Source organism: Ambystoma mexicanum, chromosome 7q (genome assembly GCF_040938575.1).
Source record: "Ambystoma mexicanum isolate Mex_15411 chromosome 7q, UKY_AmexF1_1, whole genome shotgun sequence".
Classification (NCBI taxonomy): Eukaryota; Metazoa; Chordata; class Amphibia; order Caudata; family Ambystomatidae; genus Ambystoma; species Ambystoma mexicanum.
In genome coordinates this window covers 566494910-566512125 of record NC_090941.1, presented here as the reverse complement: position 1 = coordinate 566512125, position 17216 = coordinate 566494910, and the positions used below count along the sequence as shown (strand labels likewise).

General features: G+C 44.2%; 1 protein-coding gene across 3 annotated transcripts in view; it reads left to right on the top strand.

Moving 5' to 3' along the window:
* NEK5 (NIMA related kinase 5) overlaps nt 1-17216 on the top strand; it is a 1893692-nt gene that overhangs the window by 1529671 nt on the left and 346805 nt on the right. For all 3 annotated transcript variants that reach the window (XM_069639859.1, XM_069639857.1, XM_069639858.1), the window contains one exon: nt 12625-12754. In XM_069639859.1, coding sequence (XP_069495960.1) covers nt 12625-12754 — 130 coding nt within the window. The remainder of the gene's footprint in view (nt 1-12624; nt 12755-17216) is intronic.

Sequence of the window (17216 nt, the reverse complement as noted above, 5' to 3'; positions counted from 1 at the left end):
TATGGACCAACTAACAAAGGAAAAGCTCTGTTCAAACAGGGCATTTCTAGATGGATTTTATCGATCATATATTTCTGCCATGTGTCAGCAGGAAAACCATTAGCCGCTCCCCCTTGCTCATTCCACAAGATCTACGGTAGTCTTGGCGGCCTTGTGGGTGGGCGTCTCCATCGCAGCTACTTGGTCGGTGCCACATACATTTGCAAGGCACTACTGCTTTTAGAAGCAGCACACTGTAGACGTTCAAACAGGGAGATCAGTTCTGCAGCCTTTTTTTCAATAAGGTAGGCTTTTTACCTTTTGCAGCCTCTATTATTACAACCAAAAAAGTGATGGGTGGAAGGTTTTTAATTAATCTTAACCACTGGCACTGCTCTGGGCAACCTTCAACGCCACAGTTTATTAACCCGTCTGCACCATTGTAAAAGGGGTCCCGCCATATGCAAATCAATCAGGTACTGCCACCACTGGGAGCAGCCCAGCCCAGACTGCTAACCCAAACCCCTTTCCTGACACAAACACTTGCTCAAACCCGAGCCTTATACCTGACATGTCCTAACACACTAGTCAGGCAGAGTCAGCAAATTACTAATCATTACACATACCTGAATACCAACACACTTCCCCACAAGGATAAAAGGCGAAATACGAAAGCACACTTTGAGCAAGGACAAAGCACACAAGGAAGCAGCAGTGCCAAGATTGCATCTTAATAAGAGGAGAAAGACAGCAAGACCGGAGAGGGTTGCAAGGAGTGAAGTGCCCTTGACCTTTTTAGAGAAAGACTGTTACTTTCATGATTTCATGAGCCTTTGAGAATAAGAAACATAGGACCTGGAATTAAAGCTGAAGAAACCTGCATTGTGTGTCGGAGGTACCCCAGGCTCTCCCGCGTCGATAACCAAGGCGGGGAGGAGCATTTGCTGCTGTGGTTCTGTCCTTGGCTCCTACAACAAAACAGCGCCAGTAAAGTCAGTACAGCTGGTGAGTCTGGAAGACTGATACCAGACGGGTCTGTGTTAGAGCCAAGGCTGCAAGTGGCAACATTGTATGGAGAAATCTGAAAAGAACAGTGTGTGAACGTATTTGATGAGCATTTAATTATACAGCAGATGAGTGACTGAACCTTTGATGCCAAGACAGACATTGTAAACAGAGTGGTGCGGCACCACGTGGGGGCTCATTCGAAGGTCTCTGTTAAGTATCCAACTTAGAGGTGGCAAATGTAAAAAGGAATTGTGAAATCGAACTGGTCCTGCATGGTGTCAAGCTAAACCCTGTGCTCATTCAAAAGTCTTTGATAGTTAACACTAACTGAAATTGGTCCGAACCCGGCTGAGAGAGACTAATTGTGTAAGAGGAAGGATCTGAACCCGGCTGAGGGGGATCCGCGGTGAACCGTGAGTCACCCGAGAAAGAATATTTTCTGAACATTGTAAAAGGGGTCTGAGCCTGGAAGAGGGGGATCCAAAGTAACAACCGTTTTATAAAAGGGATCTGAGCCTGGATGAGGGGGATCCAGGGTGAAGAGTGAATCACCTGAATTGAGTACAAGTAAGAAGAAAATAACTTTTTGTTTGTTTTGGTACATCAGGTCTTCTGAATCAAGAGACTGTGATATGTAAAGAGACTTGGGGACAGAAGGCCCTGATGCTAGCAATTGAACTGTATCCTTGTGCGAAGAAGCCAGAGATTGTGCTACGCTCCAGTCAATCGCCTTGTCCCGTGCTGAAAATGTGGGGCAATCGCCTTGTCCCGTGCTGAAAATGTGGGGAAGGGAGGCCAATGGCCCAAACATCCTGACATATCATTTTTGTGAACACTTCTTTCTTTTTCATAAACATTACCCCAAGAGATAATGATTGCCAATAGGTTTTTTGTAGTATAGGCCCTTTCAATTTGATGAGACACCATTAGGACTGCATTAGTATGCACAAATACACTCCACAATACGCCCTCTTAGTTTCTCTAAATCAGCTAGTACCCATTTGGGATGGCACACAAATATTCTGAAGCAGGTAAGTACTTTTGAACCCCGAATGCAAAGTAAATGAACCCTTTCCTGGAAGGAAGGTAAAACACAGAGTCAGAGGGAAGAAGAGTCATTCAGGGAGCCAGGCCAGCCAGTGTTAATTGAGCAAAAGTCTAGGTGGGCTGAAGCACTTCTTGCAGGTAAGTAAAAGTCTTGCACAGAGTTTTAGAAGTCTTTGTAGAAAACGTAAAATCAATGTAGGGTCACAAGCTGGGAGGCTTGTGAGGAGTAAAGCTTCAAGCAACTCTACAGAAGCAACCAAGACAAGTCTCAACTGAGAACAAGTAAGGCTACACAACAAGAGGTAAATCTCCTTAGTTTCACAGTACCTTTGGTTAGAAGAAATGGTTCCAGCTGGCTTCTGTTCCTGTGCAGCTCTGTAGATCCTGTTGTTCCTGGGCATCAGTCGTGGGGACAAGAGGGAGGACATCTGGGGACTCCTGCACTGCAAAAGGACAGTCAGCAACAGCAAAGGGCAAACTTCAATTCAGCAGCACTTCGCGGTTTCAGCTCCCCGCGTCTCAGCAAATAGCACTTCCGCGGTTCTCTGCACCACTTTCGACTTTCCTCGCAACTGGGGTCCAGTATTCTGTTGAGGTGGCTCAGGCTTGGTCAGTCCTGCTTCCTGGGAGTCCGGAGGATCTTCCTGAAGCTCGGGTCTGACTTAAAAGTGATGCACTCAATCTGGTGTTTCTCTCTCTGGCACTTCGCTTCCAGCAGCAGCAGCAGTGGAAAAGCCAGCTTTGAGAGGATGTCAAAACGAGTTCACTTTGAGGTTGATTGTTCCCACCAACCCAGGGGGAGAAGTCGTCCTTGCAGGGCTTCTCTAGTCGAGGCGAATTCGGAGCTTCAGCACAGCAGCAGGGATTCACCAGTCAAACCAACGGTCCAGGAGTTGCAGCAGGTGTCTCTTCCAAGTTCTTCGTCCAGTGGTCGACTCTGTCTTCCAAGCCAAAAAGCCTTGCCTTTTATGCAGGTTTCTCCCATTCATTCCAGCCTATCTGTCAATCACACAGCAGGGTGGTTGTCCTTGCCAGACAGCCAGCCGGCCAATCACCTTTGGGTGCATTCCTGTAATGTAAGGGATTAAGCACAGGGAGTTTCGGGCACCTCCCTCACTTCCTGCCCCTGCCAGACATCCTGGAGCCAGAGGCGCGCTTCGCTCGTGAATCCCGCCAAAGACAAAATGAACAAAGGGACCAAATCTGGTTTGGCGCGAAGAGTAAATATCAAGAAGGACCTTTCTAGAGATCCCAGAGTCAAAGAAACAAACAAATGAAATGCAGACAATGAGTTCGTTGAAACATTGTATCAGAGCGGTCACGCATAGAATATGCTTTCTCCAAAAGTCTCTTAAACTGAAGGACAATGGAAATGTTTCTATAAATTGTGAAAAGAAGGAATTCAGAAAGACTGTTGGTGAACAGCAGAAGGGGAGCTACGCAAAGAGTTTAAGTGTTAGCAAATCTCCAATGAAAACTTGTACAGAGTGAAAAGTCAAGCGAATGCGAAATATAAGTCAAGTGATATATATAAAAAGGAAAGAGAATACCCTATGAATGCAAAGCATGGCAAAGCCAAGTGCATATTTGAAATCAAAGATGATGAGAATTTGTGTAAAGGGAATGTTTAAGAAATCCAGAGAGGAGATACATTATCTGGTGAAGTTGAACTGCAAGGGCAGCTGGTTGCGCGACCCCTAGTGGGTGGACCGTACGGTCTTACAACTGCGCCATGACCAGAGAGCCGTATGAAAAGCGTAAGTTGTATAAATTACACATCACAAGACAAAGAGTCTGAAGAACTTTGTTTTGAGAGCTCAGATGTTCTTGGGGAAGGGAACCCTGAGAATCTGAATGAACTGTGCAACCAGAACTTTGAGACATTGTGTGTTTGCAAGGTGTGGAATGGAGCCCCAGCTAAAGAGAGAACCTTTTGAAATTGTCAAGTGGACATTGAACCATGAGAAAGAAGTGCCAGAGAAGAATAACCAAGAATTGGTGATACCTTTTTTGCTACAAACACTTTTAATTCGAGCAGCAATATCCCCAAACATTGTGTAGTTTTAGAAGTGAGGGTAAGTGTCGCACCTAGACACACTTGTGTACATGCGCGTTATAAATGCCATATCATATCATATCAAGCATAGGTTGTGACACAGACAGATTTGATTTGGATTTATTGACTTAGACTTCCCTAAGCTTTTCTTTAGGTAGGGAAGATTCCCACCATAGAGTGAGGGCAAGTTAGGCATTACACCTGTTACGCTCACCTTGTTCCCACAGGAGCGTCGATCGGATCCGGACAGCTGCGGTCTCCACCAACGTGATGCGTAGTGCCGAGATGATTGTCTGTACTGGCCCGCCTAATCTCGTCTGCTTGATCCGTAGAAGTATTCTCCTGCAAGTGGAGTAAGGGATTTAGCCACCCGTGGATTTTAGTGATGGCCCCCTCCCACTGTTCTCATTCTCCCCACTTGTCACCTCCGATATCCCCTTTTAGTAACCTGACCTTATGTTTTTAATTGATGAGCTCTCCATCCTGCATGGCACGCAGGGGCGCGTAAATACCAGTTACTTCACTGGTTTGAAGGTACTGGAGGAGTTCCGGAGGAATATTGACTCCGGGGTTTATACAGTTCAAAGAGTTCAATATGTCCGATGTTCACTTTTGTTCCATTCCCTTGTTGAATTGCAGCTGGTTCAAAAGAATGTTGCCTGGAGGCAGTTGATGGCGTTCAGGTAAGAGTCTGTATTACCCAACACTGTCCGGTAAAAGTTGCATGAGTTTAACTTGTTGTTTTCTCTCCCTTTATAGGTGCGGCATATGAAGATGAGGCGTATTAAAGGGTAATGCCTCCGGTGGTAAATCAGGTAAGCCTATGGTGGTAAGAGATTGTATTTGTCGGCTCTGTTGGCTCACCTTGTTGTTTCTTTTGTTTTCCCCCAGGTGCTGGAGTTCGACGAAGAAAATAATGGAGGCAGCGCCGAGTCGAAAGATGCTGTGGACTGGTGAGTATAACGCGGCGCTGCTGCTGGCGATGCGACGCGTGCTGGAATAATGTCCTTTCCAGGCTCGGAGACGTGCTGGATCCGGAATCAGGTAAGGAATTAAAATAATGTCCGTGATCTAACCTTTTCTTCCTTTTTCCCCTTTTTCTAGGAGCTCCGGATTCGAGGCGGGCGTGGCAGAAGAGTGGATGCTGACTTGCAGGCATGGTGAGCGTTACGCTGCAGGATGCAGAATAACGCGAAGCTTGTGTTGCTGGTCGGGCGTGGTTTAAATAGCCTCAAAAGTAGTCCCACGTAAGAAGTCCCTAGAACCACACCCGAGTAAAAAATAGTCCATGTAGTAAAATAGTCCCCTCCAGGCTTCACGTTGGCCAGGATTCATTTGCAGCATGGTCTGCCTGAGGTAAGTAATGACCATGAGCCTAGCTCCTTAGGCGCCAGGACTGATTTCTATTCTGAGCCTGGCGCCTAAGGCGCCAGGACTGAACCCAGATAGCCCCTAGCCGGGGCTGCTGAGGTTTTAATAAATGTCTGGATGCCTGCTTCCAGGGCTGATGGGCTTGGTCCAGATGCCCGGGGTTAGGCATCATGACAACACCATCCTGACAAATAAATAAAAGTTGTTAAACTTGCATTTCTGCTGTCTGTGTCATCTCTTGATACCATGCCTGTCTTACACTATCGAAAATGATTGGTCATGGCTGGCCTCTTCATTGAATATAGTGACAGGTATGGTTGCCCAGCATCACCTTTAGCTTACCGGTCTGTTCCCTTTTATCATGGAATAATAGGGGCTTCTCCAGCATTACTTCTCGTTCCCAAGGCTTGTTTGATATATCTAACTGTGAACCATTTTTTTTTTAATGTTCTTATAAAGCGCACGTACGCCGTAGGGCATCTTGGTGCTGAGCAGAGGCGGGTGTTCCAGAAAAACAGATCAAGGAGAACCTCAGAAGAGAATGGTCTTCAGGGCCTGACGGAAGGACAGATGGTTGGAGGTCGCACGCAGTGCCCGGGGTAGTTGGTTCCATGCAGTGGCGGCGGCCACAGAGAAGGCACGGCCGCCGGTCCTGGACCGTCTGATACGGGGGACAGATAGTAATAAGGCAACCTGGGACCGAAAGGGGCGAGCAAGAACGTAGTGGACAAATTTCTCTTGACAGTATTCAGCTCTTAGCTTTTAAAAGGCAAAATGCACCAGACACATGGATTTGAAAAATATTTGTTTCTCAATTGGAAGCCAATGTAGTTGTTTCAGGAGCAGTGACATATGCGTACGTGCCGGGGGGGCAGAGAACTGTTCTGGCTGCCACATTCTGAAGCATTTGGATACGGGTAATCAGGTAGCGTAGTTGGCCAAGGTAAAGTGAGTTGCAGTAGCCAGCGGCGCTAAGAACCAATGCTGCTACCAATGGGGCATGAAAGTGACCAGGAATGAAGGGAAGGACCATCCGAAGGGTGCGCAACTTAAAGTGACCGGATTTGCAGACTGCGCCCACCTGCTCGGTCATGGTCTGGGAGGATGAAAACTTTACCCCCAGATTTCTCACTACAGGGGACGGAGAGGGGAACGAGCCAAAGGAAGTAGGCCAAAAGTCAGGGGTCCAGTAGGGAAGTGAACTGGTTGTTCCTACCACAAGGACCTTGGTTTTGCTGCCATTACGTTTAAGAGAGTTATTAGCCATCCAGGCCCCCAAATCCTCAAGGCAGCTCCTGAGCCGAGTTGCCGTCTCAGGGCGGAGAGATGGGGGCGAACCAAGATCTGTGTCGTCTGCATAGGAGTAAAAGCGGAAGCCATGAGACATGATAAGAAGAAGAAGAGGGCGGATGTATTTGTTAAAGAGAATAGGCGAAAGCTCAGGTCATTGTGGGACTCTACAGAATAGTGAAATGGATTCAGAGCAAAAAGAGGGCAGAAATACTGACTGGGACCGGTCAGCCAGGAAGGCTGCGAACCACTTCAGAACCTGAACTCCAAGGCCTGCGCTCGACAGACGGGATATCAGAATGGAATGATCTACCGTGTCGAAAGAGGCCGAGCAAGAAAAGAGCTCCCACCCCGCCTTGATCAACTAGGTGGGTGAGGTCATCGAATACAGAGTTCAGAACTGATTCAGTTCCTCTCCCTGGTCTGAAACCAGACTGAAAGGTATCAAAATACCCAGATGTTTCCATTCCAGGAAGTTTGGCTGATGGTAACGCCAATCCTAGATGGCTATACCGTTCATTTGAATAAGGCGAGGAAAGGGGACCTAGGGCGACCTTAAGGGCAATAATTGATTGTGGTATAAAATTCCTTCTGCCCCTCAGTTGAGTTATGGGACTTGGAGTCCGACTCCATAATGGCTACTATTTTATCATGGCCGGGGGTAGGACCTGAAAAAAAACAGTCCATTGGTTTTTAATTACACTGTATTGGAATCCAATGCAAACCAAACTTACCCCTCTTCTATCATCACTAGAACGTAGTCTTCTAACCTGGTATGAGCCTATGGGATGTGTTACATTATAATAACGGGGGATTTTAATTGTTTTATACTTGTCACATTAATAAACTCCATTTCTCAAACTACGGTGCAGACCAATGGATCCCATGACAAGTGTGGGATACTCTGGAATGAGATTATGTCTAACTGACATATGTACAATGTTAATGGCATCTGTGAGCAACTAGAAGGTGTCTCAACCGCTGGTCCCTAGGGGTCTGTCTCTCAGATGGCCAGGGCACGGCCATCTTCTTTGGATCCAGACCCCGGGGGTGGATCAGTGTGGGAGGATCACCTGGGTGAGGGGTCTTCGAGGAGTGGGAGAAGGACACCTGATGGTGAGACGCAGTATCCCCCTCCCGGTAACACCTTTACCCCATCCTACCCAATAGGATATTTAGAAACTCGACCCCCCCACCTTTCCCTTCACACACACTTTTACACAGACAGCCCGCTCTGTGAAAAAACAGACTCACACCCGAGCATTGTACCTGGCATGTCCCACTTCAATTGTCAGGCAAGGTCAGGCAATTACTGATAATCACTCACACCTGACTTCCATTATACCTCCCCATATGGATAAAAGGCAGCGCACGAGAGCACACTCTGAGCGAGGCAAAGCACACAAAGGAATAGTACTTTTCTGATGGCAGCTGAACAAGAGCAGAAAGATGGCAAGCCAAGAAAGGTACGCAAGGAGGCAGATACCCTTGACCTTTCCGGTGAGAAACCATTGCTTTCCAGAACCCTTTAGAGTACAAAGCATAAGGCCACGAAACCAAACTGAAGAATCCTGTATTGTGTGTCAGAGATACCCAGGTCCCTCCTGCACGACTGACCGAGTCGGGGAGGATCAGCAGCCACTGTAGTACCGTCCTTACCTCCAAGATCAAAGCAGCGCCTGAGGGGTCAACACAGCCGGTGAGTTGTGGAAACTGATGCAAGACTGGCCTGTGTTGAAGTCAAGGTTGCAAGCAGCAACATTGTACAAAGAGCGCACAAACGAAGATTGAAACACGTGTGATGAAAGACACGAGGAAAGCTTAATTGCTGATGTATGTTTTGAACATTTAAAAATAAAGATAATAATACCAGTGACAGAGCAGTCCGGCACCGTGTGGGTGCTCAGTCAAAGGTCTCTGTAAGTTATCCAGCCAAGTAGTGGCAGAAACGAAAGTGTGAAGTGAATCTGCAACAGTTTCAGCAAAACCCAACACACATTTGAAAGTCTTCTATCTTTGATATCAAGAGGAAAACGTAGAAAGTGAGATTACATGGTCCGGGCCCGAACGAGGAAGACCAATTGTGAACATGGTGATAAAAGGGGTCCGAGTCCGAAGGAGGGAGACCCATGATGAACACTGGAATCGAGAACATGTGAATATGAAATCCTGATGAAAAAGGAACTTTGATGCTTGTTTGTTAGGACAGGCCCTCTGCAACAAGAGACTGTTATTGGGAAAGAGGCTTTGGCAGAAGGCCCTGATACCTGTGCTTTGAACTGTTTCCACGTGGCAGAGAAGCCAGAGTGTGGGAAAAGCGTGAACGTGCCTCCTTGTCCCATGCTCCAAACGTGGAGAAGGGAAGCCAACTGCTCACTTATCCTGACATTATTTCTTGAACACTTTTCGTTTTGCATACACTATTGTCCCACACCAATTTGTATTTAGAAGTAAGGATTGGCAATAGGTTTATTAGTATAGGCCCTTTTATTTTGACAGAGACTCGACTACAACTGCATTATTATTATTTGATGGTCAAAGCTTTCCCCCATCCTTAGACTTAGGGATAGATTGGTGTTTAACCAACCCATTGAAGCTCAATAAACACCCTTGAACTGTGATCACCTGTGTCTGTCTTCACTGTTTGGTACCATGCCTTCCTTACCCAACGTAGCTGGCGACATGCTAGGTTGTCATACTTGGCATAGAGGAAATGGTAGGTCTACTATTGATTTCATCTTTGCATCTGAGCTTTATTAGATCAGATAAGTTTGCTAAGTATTATTGAGACCCAATTGAGGGTCCAGGCAAACCTAATCTTGCAACCTGTATTACATGCACCCAAATTTCAAAATACCCAGAGGCCGAAAGACTTGTTAGTCTCTAACCAAAAGAAAAATTGTATTGGTCCTATAAAGCTATCAAGAACTAAGAACTTTAATACAATCCGTTTCTGGGAGCACATGGAAATTAATAACTTTCCGAGGTAAGCGAATTCGGACTTGTTGTCCTTCTCCTTACTCATTATATCAGTCTTGAAGTCTGTATTCAACACATTTGCCAATGGGGTTAGTGGGAAATGTGTACATGCATACAAATATGATCGTACTGTTGCTGATGGGAAGAAGGCTCTTAATGAGAATTTGAGGAAAACTGCTCACAATGTATCCTTGTCTACTTCAGAAAGGTCTTCTAATTCCAAGCACCTTAAACAAAGTTATAGGAATTGGGCAAAAGGACACACGATCTAATTGGCTTTAATTGATAGCCAACACATGTTGTCTATTATAAATACATTTGACACTGGAATTGTTTGGAAGACCATTGTCAAAACTGATATGGGTCACATTGAATTAACATCTGCTCTTGACAATGTAATATCTGCCTCTCTCTGAATAATAATTGTAAGAATAAATTAGCTTCCCCTACGTTGACTAGACCATCATTCGATATAAATAGTTTGGGTGCCTGGCATGGGTCATACACACACACCAGTCAATTCTTGGAAAGATTAAGAAATCTAGAAACCCAGACGAGATTCCAATCTTAGGGCCTAATTACAAGTTTGGCAGTATTCCAGTGGTAAATATGCTGGAATACCGCCAAACGGAATTACCGTTACTGCCACTTGGTCCAGCGGAATTGCCGCCGGATTACAAGGGGTGGTATGGTGGTCTTAGTCCCCATTTATATAGTCTCCATGGGACACCATGGGAATTTCGGTGGAATTGTCCCTTGCGGTAATTTCCACCAATGGTAATTCTGCCGACTTGGCCTTTTTTGGCAGTACAGTGGTGGAACTACCTCCAGCATTTTGCTGGAGGTTTTTCCTTTGCCTCACCACCAAAGGGATAATACGGCAGTGCGGTATTGCAGCGGTAATGTAGGGGTAACACAGTGACCACCGCATTACCACTGTTTTTTCCTGCACAGTCATACTTGTAATGAGGCCCCTAGTCTGTAAACAAAATCCAGAGTTATGGGCAGGGGTATTGGATGCTCTTTTTAATAACATATCAGCAGGTGGTTCCTATTCATCAACTTGGCAGGATCTATGTCAGATTCTTGGCATTTCCTCCACCTCACCACCAAAGGGATAGTAACAAAGTGCGGTATTGTGGCAGTAATGCAGTGGTAACATAGTTACCACTGCATTACTGCTGTTTTTTCCTACACTGCTGTACTTGTAATGAGGCCCCTAGTCTGTAAACAAAATTCAGTTATGGGCAGGGATAGTGGAGGCTCTTTTTAACAACATATAAGCGGTAGCTTCCTTTCCATCAATTTGGCATGCTTCTTATGTGGTGCCAATATTTAAGAAGGGGGGCCTCAAAACCCAGATAATTTACTTATTATACACCCCTTCCAAGATCTTTGCATCATTATGGCGTTAATCCCCTGTTCCAAGGGCTGGCACGGGGGTAACAGCCTGGCAGCCGAGGGATCTGGGCCGTTACCCACCATTACAGCCCTTGGAACGGAGGATTAAGGCTATTTGCAGCCCGGGTTGCCAAAGCAATAACACAAGGTGCTAAAAAAAAAGTATTTTCCTTCATTCAATGGAACGCCACGCGTGTCCCATTGAATGAAGGAAAATACTTTCCCAAGATGGCCGCCATGGAAAGGGAAGGCGAGGTTCCGTACCAAAATAAAGTAATTGTGGGGTAGGGCCTGGGGGTGGGAAATGAACATTTTTAAAAAAGGGGATGTAGGGTGAGGGAAAGATGGTGGGGGTAGCCAATTCAAGACCACGTTTCTAGCCACCTGATTGGTTGGCTCCCCTGCCAGGTTGCTAATACTCCTGGACGACCTCTCTGCTTGAGCATTAACAATAAATCACCCATCAAAGTTCCAAACATGTTTTCGGAGGTGTTATGGTACATCACTGAATGGCCTGCTGATTAAATTACTGGTTTTAAGTGTTACACGATACAATAGTCAATGTTTCTTTTTTTATTTTATTTTCTTGTGTGGATTTAATGTACTGTCATGTATATATGTAATGTATTTAATAGTTCATATCATAGTGAATGTGTAAATGTTTATTATAAACTGAACACACAATTTAAAAAAAAAATGATTTTTTCAATGCCTGATAGGCATAATATATGTTCTTCAGCCATTCGACCAACATATTCCTTTACAATGTGCATATTTGTTCATCTATTTATTTATTTATTTATGTAGGTTTTGCTTTACTTAATCATCATGTATATGTATGCCCTGTTGTTGTTCTTTGATTATTTGTAAAGAAACTAATGTAAATATCTGCATTGTATCTATCATTAGTCCAATCAAAGGTATGAAAACCTGCATCTGGTGGGATTAAAACATTAATAAAAAATGTTTACACAAAAAAACAGTACATTTGTCAAAATGCCAAGAATAATGAGGCCATCTTCAGATAATTGCATTTTACAAACAAATAGAAAGAGAGGGAGGTATGTGGAAAATAGAGAGTAAAGGGTAATGTGAATGACAGGCGAAGGAGAAGAAGAGAGGTCGAGAAGAGGGGATACAGAGAAAAGAGCAAACAAGTCAAAAAAAGAAAGACAGAAGTATATGTGTAGGAATAAAACCATCCAAAACGTAATAGAAATTACGTTAGATTCCACCAAATCTAGTCCTGTTTTGAGGATATGCACAATTAATATGTATTAAATGTGCATATAATAATGTGCATGGCATGCTGTTTGTATATTTGGAAAACAATATTAAAATTCACTATTTGGTGTGCCGGAGAGCCCAGTTTTACAGTATGAATCGCATCAATTATCATTGATATGAAAGTGCCATTTGAATTATCATGCAACTCTCCTAGAGATATTGAAACTGCAAACACTTAGATCATGTATATTTTTATCTTGGTTCAGGAAATGGAATTGTTCAATCAGACTCTGACGTTTGAGCACGGCAAGAAACTCCAGGAGACAAATTGGGGGAAAGTTTGTGAAGAACTCCGAGACAGTGATTTAGTGGAGATTGGCTGCCATGAAACAGGTGGTAAGTATTCAACTCTACACCTATTTATATTTAACTATATTCCTTTCTCTAGATTGTATTAGATTCAGATAACGGATAATGACAGGCATTTAGGAAAGCTAGGCTTAACCACTACTTAGTTTTTGATCAAATATAATTGCAGTATTAACACTGTCACAATCAACGCATACAGTGGTTGCATGCATGTAACCAGATAATGGAGGTATTTCCACTTGGATGTACAGCTGTTAATAAAATGCCAACACTTTCTCAACTAACCCTTTCTACCTCTGAATGAGAACTGTCCATTCATAATATGCAATTCGTTTGTGTTGTTCAAAGGTTCTATCTTCCCTAGGCCAATGACAACAAATTTAGTTATTGGACACCCTGTTACAGAGATAAGAAAGACACACAGATAAGTAAACTTTCCCATAAAACAAGCATTGGCAGAGGGAAAAGGTGTGTATTTCTTCAATCCAACTTGGAGCCTCATAGGCTCCGTTATTAACAAGATACCCCATCAAGATGCAACCAACATGACCCCAGTGGTCAATTGGCCACCAATTGACAACATTGAACCCCCCCTCATTCTCCATTCCCTCACAACCTGCAGCCCATGACGTCACAGGCATGTCAGTGTCACCTGTCGGTTCCTTGCCAGTAAGATCAGCAGAGGTCATAAGATTTTCTCTGCTTCCCTTGTATTTAAAGAGACCTTAAGAAAATAAACTTGGATCTTACTTGTCAGAATTTAAAGAGGCTGAAGTGAGAAAAAAGGTAATGCGAGTGGTGGAAATCATATTACACTTGTGTTGTAAAAGTCACAGCTGAGTAAAGAATGGTGGTCACTTAATTGTAATCAGAGCATCAACGGATGTGCTCTGCTTCCTCTTTTTCTTCAGCAAAGACGTTATCCCTCTGTAAAGGAAGTGCCTTTTTACTGAAGTAAATTTTGCCAAAAATAAAAAATGCAGATTTCTTTTTAATTGGGGGTGAGGGGTTCCTCCTCAAACCCCCTGTTTACTTAAGTTTTAAACCCCACCCCAACCCTCTACCCAGCCCTTTTAATCGCTTACCCCCTAACCCCATATATAGTTGCATTTCGGTATTTTTTCTGTAAAATGTACCTCTGTAAAAAATAAATCGGTAAAATTACTGGGTACCTATAAATACATACTCTGCTCAATAACTAGTAAAGGCATTAATCAACAGAATTAGAAATGTCATGGGAGCTCATACTGAGGCATCAATATTTTAAATTGGATATTATTTTGCCTAGGGGTCTCCAAACAAATACATCTGAATAAAGTACATTTTCAATTGACAAGGATGGTCCTCTTTGGCCACTCATAAAGTAGCTAAGGATTGGATGAATGATTTTAACAACCCAATTGTGATGTCACTGAAATAACTTGCAAGCAGCATCTGCTCCTGATCCTATCTATTCTCATGAGGACAATCAGTGAACTACACAGTGCAGATGAACTTGTTTGTCCACAATTAAATGGTCTTCTACATACATTCTCATTTAGTACAGCAGTTGAAATCAGATTTTCTATTTCAACTGTGGAATGATGCCTACTTACTTTAGAACTTTAAGGGTTGTGAATCCTCAGAAACTTTTTAAATGTGGAACCTGATTAGTGAGTCTAGCAGTTAAAATCCTTCCACTAAAATTGAATATACCGCCCACTGTTACAGGCCCTGACTTTTATTTACCTCCAGCGATTATTGCAAGGTGGAATACCACCTTGGCATGGGGAGAATAATTCTTCCAAAGAGAGACCCAAAGGGGTCGAACAGTGGCCTCTTTGAAGCCGACCTTCTCCCCCTCTTTGTCATGTAATGCCGAGAAGGGCCAATGATGTCCCGTCACTGCATTATAAGAAATTGTTTAGTAGTGGTAAAATCTGCTACTATACATAATCCATTGCTATACTCAAAATAAGGCTATAAGTGGTAAAGTATATATAATGTAAAAGAATGCATGCAAAAATACAGGCAGCGTTATTACAGTAAATCTACAACTGTTAATGCCTCACATACGGTATTCCTGCAGTTTGGATGGGCTCCCAGATTACCACCTTTCCTAACTGTAATTACCACCAACAGTAATCGAGAAACCAATCTTCTGCAATGCTGCAGTGAGTACCCTTGTGCTTATTCTGACAAGGTTAGTAGAATATATTTTTCAGAAGAAATCTCATGTAGTATCTGTACCTGGCATAACATATGTGGTTCCAGCGCTCTCTCACTGCACACTTTCTTATGTCCCTATCTCCCTGTCTCTCACTGTCTCATTCCCTGTCTCTCTCTTTATCTCTCTATGGGTTGTGTTATCAGATTAATATTTGCTAGAGCTGCCCACCTTGTTCCTGACATTAGTGCAACCAGAGGAAAAAGACGGATAACTTGAAGGGGGGCTAGTTTCTGGTTTTATTATCAAAAGTAGAGTGACAACAGTAGTGACAGAGGCCTCCCCTGAAGTGGGGACCGTCCTGGTATTTGGAGACATACTTAATACGTATTGACTATGTGGAGGCAGGCATTGGAAAGCAGATCAGCTCTGCAGAGGGTGTTGCGTTCTAACAGACTTTGTACAAGACCAAACTGTAGGGTCTACAATTGTGTTAGTTATCTTCTATGTTTTGTTAATTATATGAACACATGATTGGTTTCAATGAGAGCGTGACCCTTTCCAGGAAGGAAAGACATTTCAAATGGATTCTTTCCTCATCTCTAATATCCCTATCCCAGCGCAGCTGTTCTCCGAAACATTTCTGCTGCCAGGGAGTGCAGCGCAGCTCCACGTCAGTTTTGTCTGACGCCTCTAAGAGTCCTGCACCGGATAGGATGTCGGGGGCAGTATATATAGCGGCACCATGCCCCATGACCTCAGTTCCTTTTTTCTGCACACTCTGTTTGCTAATCGGGAACACGCTTGTCGAGCTTAAAGAATGTCACTAACAACATAATGCTGCCATGTGTTTTGGCTGGTCTGGTGGACACACTAAAAGCTGCTGCTCGCTTTCCCACATTGGAGTCTTTTTGCACTTTCCAATACCTGTCTGCCTGGAGGCAGATACTAATACTGCAGCACACACGGAGCGTGCAGTGTGCTCAGTGTGTTTTGTTGTTTGGGAGTTGGGACGTGGGACTTATGGTCCCCCATTTGTCCACTGACTCAGCCACCAGTGGTCTGTAGGTGTTGAGGACTACCACCTTGCCCATCTCAACACGTACTGGTAAGGAACTGGGCTGTATTTCCGCTGCACCTTCGACACTTTCTCCTATTGATTTGGTATCTAACCCCCTCCCTCTCTCCTCTTTGGCCTGAGAAAAGAGGCTAAAGTAGGTGCCTAACGGTCTATTGCAAATTATAATGCTGGGTAAAGCTACCGCACATAACAAAACCAGCAACATTTGCAGAATAAAACCCTACTACTTAAGACCTGGCAAACAAACGTTGAGCAGTAAAACTGCTCCTCAAAACCATCCCTTTGAGGTTATTGACAATAGTACGAACACTCAGGGTTTGATGAAGGTAGCTTCTGGCTCGAAGCAAGGATAAAATCACGACCTTCCTTTCAAAGGCGAGTAAACTTGTAACAGCTCAAGACTTACGCGATGTTGGCCCTACCTCAAGCGAGAGTAGCATATCATCCTCTGAAGTGATTGACAACAACTCACTGTTGAACCTTTGCTATGCTCTCCACACGAGCTTGCCTCTAGGGCTGACAAGTAATAATACAAACGACCAGCAGTTGACACGAGTGGTAGTAGTCCACATGAGGCACAGCCACAAGTTATCGATACACAAAGATTATCGGTGAGTTCCAAACTGCATTATGATTCAACAGAAGAGCCAGGGCTATCGCAGACAGGGAGCAGGCAGCCGGAAAATGTTCCCAATAACTCGGTTAGGGAAAACTCCTCTGTTACTGCACATTCCGGTGTCTTAAACTTTGCTGTAATAATTATACTTAAACTCTGTGGCGTGTTCCACGAGGACGTAAAGCGACAAAATGTGGCAATCATAAAATTACAATCACTGATTACACCGGAAATGGAACAGACGCCAGATGTCCAAGTTGATACATCTTTAACCTCTCTGCAACAAGTCCAGAGATTCAAGAGAATTGTTCTCAGGTGGGTGAAAAAGCCCTTTCCCCATACACCTACCCAATGTGCAAACAGTGGCGCCTGGCAAAACGTCTGCAGGAGAGGGTGACAAAGGGGAAACAACCATCACATGTGAGGGCTTAGTGCCGCTATTGTGATGCACCCATCAAACTCCACTTTGGATCCGACAAACACCCCTAAAAACAAGAAACAGAGGCAGAAAGTGGTGCTAAGGAAAAGGAGGTCTATCCTACAGGCGGGCACACTTACGGGCTGGGTGGTTAAAGAGGCTGCCATTTAAATCGATTCACTTCTACTGGAACTTTTTTATAAGGTTCCATCATTTAGGTTGCTATCC